An 11,099-nucleotide genomic window follows, 5' to 3' on the forward strand; every position below is an offset into this window, starting at 1 on the left:
CCCCCCCCCAATCAAATGCAAGCAAACCTTAAAATCTGTGACCGTCTGCTGTCACCTTTACTTAACCTCCTTTCTTCTCACATGAGGGGTAACATCACATCCTCTGTCATGCTCTTCCTTCCTCCTGTCATTGGCGAGACTGCTCCATGCCATCATATTAAAAGGTTCCTCTTTTCCTTCTTATGTCTGCCTTGTTTTCTCTTTCTGCATGACCTACTATTTGCTTCAGTAATCCAATTAATAATTATGATTTAGTCTGTTTCCTGTCTTTCTCTGTGACAGAGCTGTGGTGTTGTGTTGGATACAGAATAGTGACATTTTCAGAAAGGTCAGCTGGGACCTAAATATTGGAGAAGTGAATGAGTGGAAAGAATAAATGGGCGACAAGAATGGAGAGAGATGAATGGGTGAGACTGAAGCCAGAGAGATCATCTGTAAGGGTACCTGGTATTGGAGAAGAGCGAGATGTTAGGAAGAGATGGATGTAGGAGGACCAGTGAGGCTAAGTGACCTGTGGATGCTGGGATTTGGAGATAGAGGAAATCAAGGTTTATTTCTCAGAAACAGGATTGATATATTGGACAAATATCACATTAGATTCATGTCAGCTGAAAATAGCACCATTGAGGCTGGGAGAAGGCTCCGTGGTTAAGAGCCTTCTGCAAAGGACCCAGGTAAAATTCCAAGCAGCCATATGGCATCTAGCAATCCAGTTCCAGAGGTTCCAACATCCTCTTCTGGCCTTGGCATGCATGCATGTGGTGTCATGCGTAGGCATTCATGCAGCCAAGACACTTACACATAAAAAAATAGCACCGTTGTGACTGGAAAATACATGCACATGATTAACCTCTGGCAAAATATAGAAATGGAAGCTAGAGGGAATCCCTAACTTTGGATCCCTAACTTCTGTTTCTACCTGTTCTAACTCTATACTTATTGAGAACCCGCCCCCTCAAGCTGATTACTTCTTTGAGTTTATTTTCTGTCTCTCTCTTTTGGTTTAAAATCTTTTTTAAGTCTTTTTTTTTATTTTTTTGTTTGTTTATTTTATGTGCATTAGCATGAAGGTGTCAAATCCCTTGGAAATGGAGTTATACAGATAGTTGTGAGCTGCCATGTGGGTGCTGGGAATTGAACCCAGGTCTATTAGGAAGAGCAGACAGTGTTCTTAACCACTGAGCCATCTCTCCAGCCCCCTGGTTTGAAATCTTGTTTCTAGGTCATAGACTTGAAGGTTCAAAAATCTGAGAGGCCTGTAAACTGATTTTTTGTTCTCATTATTTTAAAGCTGTACCTTGTGACTATAGAGAGTATTCTGACCTATGGTGTAGTTGAGAACATATTTTGATAAAGACATAATTCATGTATCATAGAATTAGCTCTTTAAGTGTGTAACTCAGTGATTTTACCTTTTAGTGAAGTCAAAACTATTACTACTATCTTATCTGAGAATATTTCGGTTTCTCTGAAACACCACTAAACAGTCATTCCTCATTCCTGCTACCTCATAGCCTCTGGCTACTGCAGACCTACTTTCTGACTCTTGGATTTTGAGTATTTTATTATTTTTAAAATTTCATTTATGTGTGTTGAGCATGTCTATATATTAATGTTTGCACGTGTGCAAGTGCATATTCACATTGTCTATAGGACAGAGGCTGATGCTGAGAATCATCCTCACTTGCTGTTCCACCTTATTCATTTATACCGAGCATCGTCGTCCAAGCCAGGGCTTCCCAATATGACTAGTCTTAATGGCAAGTGTTCTCTGAGGATAATCCCCCTCTCTTTACCTTGTGAGCCTGAAATAGCAGGTTGGCTTCGTTGCTCACAACTGCCTGTAACTCCAGCTCCAGGGAATCCAGCACCCTCTTTTGGTTCCCATAGATACCCTACACATGAGCATACACATATAGGAACCATGGTACAGACACCCACACATACATTAAAAAGAGGATATAATGAACAGAAAGAGAAGAGTACATAATTTTCCTTATCTCCATAGTTCATTGTTGCAGTTTTCCCAGAACTGTCTCCCTGGCATGCTCAAATCTGTTGTGAGGTTCATTGAGAAAGATCACTTTCCAAAAGAATTTCTCCTTCTTTTTATGACTTATGATTCACCATCAGTTTATGTGTGCAGTGATTTTGCAAGTGTGTGTGTGTGTGTGTGTCATGTGTTGTATGTGTGTGGGGGTATACTTATAAATACATACATATGTGGAGGCCAGAGGTTGACATAGTGTCTTTCTCAATTGCGTCTCTGTTTTATTTATTTATTTACTTTTGAGGAGCATATATTACAGAACCTGGAGATCACTGATTTAGTCAGACTTGTTGGCCACTGAGCCCCTGGAACCCTCCTGTCTCTGCCCCTGCATACTCCCCACCACTGGGGTTACAGACCTGAGCCACCACGCCCAGCTCTTATGTGGCTGTTACAGATCCAAACAAAGGTGCCTACATTTGTGCAGCAAGCACTTTACTGTTGAGCCATCACCCATGCCCTTGGTTTTACTAGTTTTGCAGATTTCTGTGTGGGGGTGTTAAGCCCTGGATGCTTGATGTGTGCTGAGAACTTTGAAGCCTGCACAGGTACACTTTGCTTTTGATGCATGATGTCCTGTGTTTCCCCTTTTCACTCAGATGGTCCTCATCCCCGCTGGAGTATTTACAATGGGCACCGATGATCCTCAGATCAAGCAGGATGGAGAAGCCCCTGCCAGGAGAGTCACTATTGGTGCCTTTTACATGGATGCCTATGAAGTCAGCAACGCTGACTTTGAGAAGTTTGTGAACTCAACTGGCTATCAGACAGAGGTAATGGGCTTGGGGACAGGAGGGAGAACTGGCTATTTTCCAGAATGTTCAAGAAGAGTTTAATCACTGCAAACACTGAACGTACTCACTTTGTGCCCAGCACTCTGATGAACACTTTCTTCCTGTCTCCCTTTTAATTTTCACAGCAGTTTCATGATGTAACAAGCAGAGAGTCAACACTGATTCACCCTAATCTTACTACCAGTCAATGACTGTAATCAGGCGTGGGCAGTGTGGACAACTGAACCTGTGTTCCTAATCCTTATGCTGTATTGTGTCAGTGCTCTAAGCTACTGCAGAGGGCTGCTGCTCACTGGGCTTTCTGAGAACACAGATGCTGTGTAATTCTTCTCAGTGAAACACAGACTGCTTGTCCCAAAGCATTATACATTTCAGAAATGGTCAAGTGCCTAAGTGCAGCTTTTCATTGTTGTGGCTTTATTTTAGTGTGTTGGTGACTCAGAAGCTCTTTTCTGGGGGCATTTTTAGGCCTTTTCCAGAGGTCACTGAATCATAGTGCAAGGGGGGTTATTTTCTAGTTTCTGTGAGAATCTCAAATATACTTGTTTCCTAAATACTGTCTCTTTTTAGCTCTTCACAAACCTTTACTGTTTTATTCAGTTTGTGGAGTCTCTACTTAAAAAAAAATTGGCACCAAACACCTTTTTTTTTTTTAATTTAAAAATTCATTTGGGAGTGAATGTCAAAAGCAAGACAACATTTGGGTTCATTTTTGCACTGTCTCATTTCTTTGCAATTTCCTAAAACATACCAAGTAGTTGTAAGTCTTGTATGTAGATATTTGTAGTAGCAAAAGTCTCTATTCTTTTATTTCATATCCTCACCTCATTTCATAATCTATGTTAGAAAAATTGTGTGTGTATATATACATGAGGATGTGTGTATATTTACCTATGTGGGTATGTATGGAAGCCAGAATTTGATATTGGGATATCTTCTTCAATGGCTTATCTCTTACTGTTTTTAAATTTGTGTGAGTGTGTGTATAAACACATACTTGAGGATGTGGGTACATTCACCCATGTGGGTGTACATGGAAGCCAGAAGCATGCACATATGTATGTGTAGGTGACCAAAGAGGTCAGGCAAAGATGTTGAATCTCCTGGAGTTTGAGCTGCTGGTGCTTGTGAACCGCCTGATAGTCCACCTTGTTTTGTGAGAGGGTCTCTGAACCCGGAGAGTGCACTTTTGGCTAGAGTGACTGACCAGTGAGCTTAAGGTCCAGATAGCTCTGCCTCCCAAGCCTTTAGCACTGGGATTACAGAGGGGTCATGTGGCTTTTACTTGGTCAATAAAGCTCTGGACAATGAGTTTTTTCACCATGGAGCCATGTCTCCAGCCTAGGGGAGTTCTAAGGAAGGGGGACTTTATAGAGCAGAGTTCTTCTGGAAGATTAGCTAGTACATGAGAATTTAAGGTATCTGACAGCCAGACACTGTTGATCATGTTGTTGCTGTTTGCATTCATCCGCACCCTGAAGTATGAAAATTGTAATACCTGCCTGGATGCTACTTATTCTATAAGCACACATACCATTGCAGCAGTAATTTTGAGGTTTTTTTTTTTTTTTTTGTAATCCTATTGGTTTTATTTTATGTATTTGAATATTTGAACCAGGCATTCTGAGGAGTTCTCAGCTTGATGCTGCCAGGAGGTTACAACAGAGTTCAGAATCCCTGCCCTGGATACCATGTTTCATATTCTCATGACATTTTATAGATTTCCCTCCAGTGTCTCTAACTTCATTGTACATTTTCCCCACTGCTCACCATATCCTAGGCCAGTGGCTCTCGTTTTTGTTCTTGAGGATGATACAACCCACTACACCTACACCCTTTAGTGCCTTTAGTTGCTTCTGCTTGAAATCAGAGCTGTTCTTTCTGCCCAGAACTAGAGCCCTCCTGCTTGTCCCTACTTGCCTGACTTGTAGCTGCTTGACTAAAATGTCCCTTTTTCAGGGAGAAAGGGCACTATTTGGGAAGAAGAGGATGATTATAGAAGGTCGGAAAGGAACAAGAGAGAATAATGAGTGAATAGTATCAAAATTCTTTCTGTATATGTATGAAAGTATCATAATAAAGTCCTTTATTATATATGATTAATATATGCTAGTAAAAATATAAAGATGAATAGACACTATACCTATGAAATAGTGATGACAGTAATCCCTGGTTTATTCCTAGTTCAGTCATGTGGTAGATGGCTGTATATGTGTTTGCTGAGTAAATAAGTAGTTTGGGTTGCTAGGCATCATGATATCTCTAGGAACACACAAACACTGTTGGGGAAAGAAAACAGTCATCACTAGTCATTAAAAACAGGCTTAAGACTATATTGTAGGCCAGACCTCCGCCATCATGGGTCGCATACATGCTCCCGGGGAGGGCCTGTCCCAGTCGGCGCTGCCCTAACTAACCGCCAGCGTCCCCACGTGGTTGAAGTTGACGTCTGACGACGTGAAGGAACAGATTTACAAACTGGCCAAGAAAGGCCTGACTCCCTCCCAGATAGGTGTGATCCTGAGGGACTCACATGGTGTGGCACAGGTCCGTTTTGTGACTGGTAATAAAATCTTGAGAATCCTTAAGTCCAAAGGCCTTGCCCCTGACCTCCCTGAAGATCTCTACCATTTGATTAAGAAAGCTGTTGCTGTCCGAAAGCATCTTAAGAGAAACAGAAAGGATAAGGATGCTAAATTCCGCTTGATTCTGATAGAGAGCAGAATTCACCGGTTGGCTTGTTACTATAAGACTAAGCAGGTCCTCCCACCCAATTGGAAATACGAGTCATCCACAGCCTCTGCTCTAGTGGCATAAATTCTCTTGTATACACCAGCAATAAAATCGCTTTGAATAAATTAAAAAAAAAAAGACTTTATTGTAAGGCTTGATGTTCAGGAATCAGGACTCAGTTAAATTTACCTGGGGAGGATAGGCCAGGTCTAGAAGGGAAGATTGGGGGACCTTCCAAGTTCTGGTCCTGGTGAATGTGAGGAGACTGGACAGGCTCCTTGCATTTCTCTTGAGCTCATTGTGTTAGAGGTACCAGATTGCACAGAGGCAGGTTATTCTGGCCTCTTTCCAGTCCCATGATTAGAATCTCTGGGTTTGTTGAGCAACGTAAGTCTAAAAAGCTGACAATGTGAGCTCAGTCGTACAAGCTAGGGAGCCACTGGCCTCCTGTAAGAAGCTAGTTCACACAGGCAGGTGCAGAGCCCTTGGGAGCCTCAGGAAGACAGTGCTTATGTCTCATGATCTGTAAGAACAGTTGGCTATGTAGGAAGGAAACTAGAACAGTAGTCACAGGAGCTTGAGGTCAAAGGATCCTACTTTTAGAGCAGATATGGATAAAGATTTGTGACAGTACTGTCAAAAAGCAGTTAAAATACAGGTTTTCACCTGAAGCTTAAGTTGATCCCTTGACAACTGTAAACACAATAGAATGTGTCAGAATCAGCAAGCAGTGGCATTTAATTTTTTTTAGGTCGATCCTAGGAGCAGGGCAGAGAACCAACTACTTGCTTATGCAATATCACATATATTAAATAATGTTATTTCTCAGAGTAACTTACAATATTGGGAGAAATATGTTTCCTTCCAGAGGGCATTTGTCTTCTCAGAATCTAATCTGTTTTTAGCCTGAAGTCTTATCAGTTCATCAGGCCTCTCATGAAAACAGTCTTGTGTGTGACCAGAACCTGTTTCAAAAGGAAGTTGGGTGCTTTAAAGTAATTTCTGAGTAGTTTGGGAAGTTATAGGGAAAACCTGAGCCCACTATCTTCCTGGATGGGAAGAATCCCACAGTAGCATTGTGAAGAAAATGGTATCCTTGAAGCCCGTGACTCTAACCTTTTTCTGGCTTTCCCCCCTCCATATAGGCTGAGAAGTTTGGAGACTCTTTCGTCTTTGAAGGCATGTTGAGTGAGCAAGTGAAGGCACAAATCCACCAGGCAGTAAGTAAGGTTTAAACAGCCTCTGTTATTTCTCAGGGGCTCATCAGGAACTACAAATACTCCCTTCCTCTCCATTCTTACACTGTAGATTTGCCCTGCGTCACAGGTCCATGTTCCAGAGTGCCTTGTCTGGATGAAAATGTACAAGCCCGTGTACATTTTCTAGTTCCTGCTTGTGCCATGGAGTGACACTGTGCTTCTAAGTAGAATTCAATTCTGTACTTTGGATGTGTTGTACTTGCAGTCATTTTTAGAGTGGAGAATAAATGAGTGTTACCAACATCTGTTTTCAAAGTCTTGATCTTGGCAGGGGCTGGTGTGCAGCTAGAGTTTCGTAAGTATTCATGAATTACCATGTGCAAAGTCATGTCCGTGGAAGGAGTCCTTCTACTCTAAGTGTTCATAAAAATTGGAGTCTGGGAACTAATTCTTAGTGGAGGGAGTGTGCCATCGTGTACAGAGAGAATACAGGGGTGTGTATTAAGTCTGTTTTCTCAGACATGGAGACTGTTGGCTGGCTTCTATAAGTATTGTGAGTCAGAAAGAACCTGGGATTCCTGTGTCAGGCAGTTTAGCAGGTCTTTAAATACTTGTTTACAAATATATCTCATGAATATGTAAAAAGAGAATGAGTGAGAATATCTGGGAAGTTGAGAGTTCTCACAGAATTAGTGGGAAGACACAGAAGAGCTGGAGACTGTGAGAGAGAGTGAGAATTCTCACAACATTAGTGGGAAAACACTGAAGAGCAGGAGACTGAGAGAGTGGGCTTCTGCTGTCTGACAACTTAAGACAGATATGGAGGGTAAAGATGACGAAATTGCACCCTAATCTTTGTCTTTTATACAAGTTACCTTTACATAATTCATGCCTGGGGTCTGCATTGACAGCTCAGTGGTTGAGAGCACTGGTGGCTCTTGGAGAGGACTCATGGTCTATTCCCATACCAACATGGAGGCTCACAACTGTCTTTGACTTCAGTTCTAGGGGATGTGATGCCCTCGTCTGGGCCTCCACAGACATTTCATGCTTGAGGTGCACAGAGATACAGGCAGGCAAACACCTTCACACAAAATAAAATACAGATAAGTCCTGTTTGGTCTTCATCCTAAAGTGTCGGAGCTGGAGTGGTGACTCAGCTGTTAAGAGGGCTGGCTTCTCTTCTGGAGGCCTGTGTTCAATTCCCAGCACCCTCATGGTAGTTCACACTGCCTGTAACTCCAGTTTCAGGGAATCTGATATCCTCACACCAATGGACAAATTATTAAACAAATTATTTAAAAAAAAAGTGTTGGTGACAATGCAGGCAGTCCTGATGAAACCTGATAGGCTAGGGTCAGATGGAAGGGGAGGAGGACCTCCTTTATCAGTGGACTGGGGAGGGGCATGGGAGGAGATGAGGGAGGGAGGGTGGGATTGAGAAGGGATGAGGGAGGGGGCTACAGCTGGGATACAAAGGGAATAAATTGTAATCAATTAAGACAATAAAGAAAAAAGATGTTGGTTTTGCTGCATCATTTCCTGGGAATAGCAGCATCAGGCAATGGACCTCCCTGCCTCATGTTTTCTAACTAATATAGCACAACTTGGGGTGGAGAGAGGAAGGAATTTAGACCTGGTCTCAAATTGTATTCTGGTGAGTCAGGCTATTTTTCATATTTGCTCCAGTAAATGTTTAAAAGGTATGATTGAACGCCTTTTGAATTACAGTTTCTCATTGCTGGTTAATATTGTCTCCTATATAATCTTATCCCCCCATTTCCACTTTTTTTTTTTTTTTTTTTTTTTTTAAGCATTTGAGTTCAGATCAGATGTAGTGATGATGACCCAGCAAGCAGCTCAGGGTGTGGCTCCTGTTTTAAGATAAGGGGTTTGAATGAAGGAGGCCATCTGCACCTCTTCTAGTAATTTGGCTTTCAGATGCATGCCATTGTGTCTCTTAGGAACCAGCGTATTAGGCGTGAAGGCAGTTGTGGAACATTGCTAGGCTCCAAGGTGCCCTGAGTCATAGTGAGGCATGTGTGTGCTCGTAGCTAGGATGAAGACAAGCACCTCTCACCTGGCTGCAGGGCTCGCCTCATGTGTAAATGCTTATAATGGAAAAGCAAACCTTTTTAAGGTTGTTTTGAAAGGGTTGAATGAGTAAAGTAAGCCCACCGGTGGTCTGGGAGAGCCTTATCCCATCTCCTTTGTTGGCCTAGCTTATCTTTACTCACCAGACCTTTTGTAACTTTTCATTTCTGTAAGGTAGGATGTGAGATGTCCATGAGATGAATTTACGTTGACGTTAGGAGGTAGATGAAACAGTAGGCAATCACCAGGAGTCCCAGTGCCCTCCCCTTTTGTGTATCTTCAGGCCTTAGGGCAAAAGAAGGGCTCATTTACTTCTGCCATGTTCTTAACACTGAAAATAGTCTGTTTTCAACATAAAAAGCAGGTGTAGGAACCTTGCTGAAGCTGTAGTAGCTGATAAAAAAATTTAGAAATTGATTATTTTCAGGGTTGGATTCTGTTTATGCCAATTTACACTAGTGCTTTGAATTTTCCTAAATTTTTAGGGTGTTTAATAAAACACAATTACAGAAAGTCACCTGACTTAAATGTGTCACTTTATGACATCACCCTAAGGTGGAGTGCGCTTGTCTCCATCACCCAGATCAGGAATTAGAGTTGCTGCCTGCCCACCAGCCCTCTGTGTGTGCTGTAGTAATCCCACCCACTTTGTTTCTAAAGTAGCCCTTGGCCTGACTTTTAAAGTGAGTTCTTCCTTGCACTTTATTATAGTATCATCACCTAGGATGCCTTAAGTTGAATCTTGTCCATTTAAAGAACTTTTTGTTGGAGACATTACTAATATGCTTTCTATCACATCCCCCATTTGTCTCATTAATTTTGCCCTCTTAAGACCACAGAGCATTTAGCTTGTAGACTTTCTCGGTCTGAATTTTGCTGATTGACAGCTGCAGTACAGTTTACCCGTTGTCTCTGGTCTGAGTTTCCTACAGACACTGCGCTCTAAAGTGAGATCAAGTTCATGGTGTGCCTGTGTCATGAATATCATAGTGGTATCTTCCGCTAGCATGGTGGTTCTCAAGCTGTGGGTCTCCACTCCACAGGGCTAGCATATCAGATACATGATTCATAGCAGTAGCAAAATTACAGTTATGAAGTAGCAATGAAATAATTTTAAGGTTGGGTGTCACCACAACATGAAGAAATGTATTGAAATGTCAGAGCATTAGGAAGATTGAGAACCGCTGCTCTAGCAGGAAGCAGCTGGTATCTGTTTCTTCATTCTTTTTGTCACACCAGCTGATGATTCCCTTGTGGCCATGTTCATGCATTTATTGGGAATGTAGATGATGGGAATGTAGATAGTTTATTGATGGACATACTTTCATAAAGGGATAATTCCCTCGACTCATTGTTCTCTTAACCATTGGTACAGGTTACACAAGAATGGTAGATAAATGCTCGATTCTTTACTAGCTTTGAAAAAGTGAATTAGTGGGCTAGAGAAATGGCTCAGTCGGTTAGGAATGCTGGCTGCTCTTCCAGAGGTCCCAGGTTCAATTTTCAGCACCCACATGTCTGCTAATAGCTGTAACTCCAGTCCAAGAGGATCTAATACCGTCCTTTGGCCTCCCTTAAGCACTGCATGCACTTAGTATACAGACATACATGGAGGCAAGATACCCATACTCATAAAAAAAAAACATAGAAAGAAAGAAGTTAATTGAGTGTGTGTGTTTGTGTGTGTGACTGGGATAGAACTGAGGGCCTTGTGAATGCTAGGTGAGCATTCCACCACTGTATCTATACAAGATCATGAAGTTGAAAAGGCATCCTGTGCTCAAAAATAACAAAATGTGGCTCTCAGAAAAGGTCAGGATTCCAAGAAATCCATAACATGTTTATATCCATGAATATCTTATTTTATTTCATTAAATGATATACATGGATATCTTAATAAAATAAATGAATATATTTAATAAAATAAAGTTATTTTAAAATAAAATAAGGTGTTTTTATTTTATTAAAACAAGTGTTTTATTTCTTTCTTTTTATTTTACTTTACTGATTTTTTTTCTTTTTTTTTAAAATTTTTTATTAATTACACTTTATTCATTTTGTATCCCCCCATAAGCCCCTCCCTCCTCCCCTCCCGATCCCACCCTCCCTCCCCTTTCTGCATGCATGCCACTCCCCAAGTCCACTGATAGGGGAGGTTCTCCTCTTCTTTCTGATCTTAGTCTATCAGTTCTCATCAAAAGTGGCTGCATTGTCCTCTACTGTGGCCTG

General features: G+C 41.6%; 1 protein-coding gene and 1 pseudogene across 3 annotated transcripts in view; both read left to right on the plus strand.

Annotated features, from left to right (window-relative positions):
- Nucleotides 1–2,637: 2,637 nt before the first annotated feature.
- The window catches only part of Sumf1 (sulfatase modifying factor 1), an 82,524-nt gene continuing 74,062 nt past the window's right edge, over nucleotides 2,638–11,099 (plus strand). For 2 of the 3 annotated variants that reach the window (XM_055628634.1, XM_055628633.1), the window contains exons 1-2: nucleotides 2,648–2,823; nucleotides 6,723–6,797. In XM_055628634.1, coding sequence (XP_055484609.1) covers nucleotides 2,650–2,823; nucleotides 6,723–6,797 — 249 coding nt within the window. In that variant the 5' untranslated portion in view covers nucleotides 2,648–2,649. Of the gene's footprint in view, nucleotides 2,824–6,722; nucleotides 6,798–11,099 lie in introns of all 3 variants that reach the window. The other variant, XM_055628635.1, reaches the window with a different exon arrangement.
- Nucleotides 5,203–5,709, plus strand: LOC129692301 (40S ribosomal protein S13-like; annotated as a pseudogene).

This window comes from Psammomys obesus, unplaced genomic scaffold (genome assembly GCF_907164565.1).
Source record: "Psammomys obesus unplaced genomic scaffold, mPsaObe1.curated_primary_1811, whole genome shotgun sequence".
Classification (NCBI taxonomy): domain Eukaryota; kingdom Metazoa; phylum Chordata; class Mammalia; order Rodentia; family Muridae; genus Psammomys; species Psammomys obesus.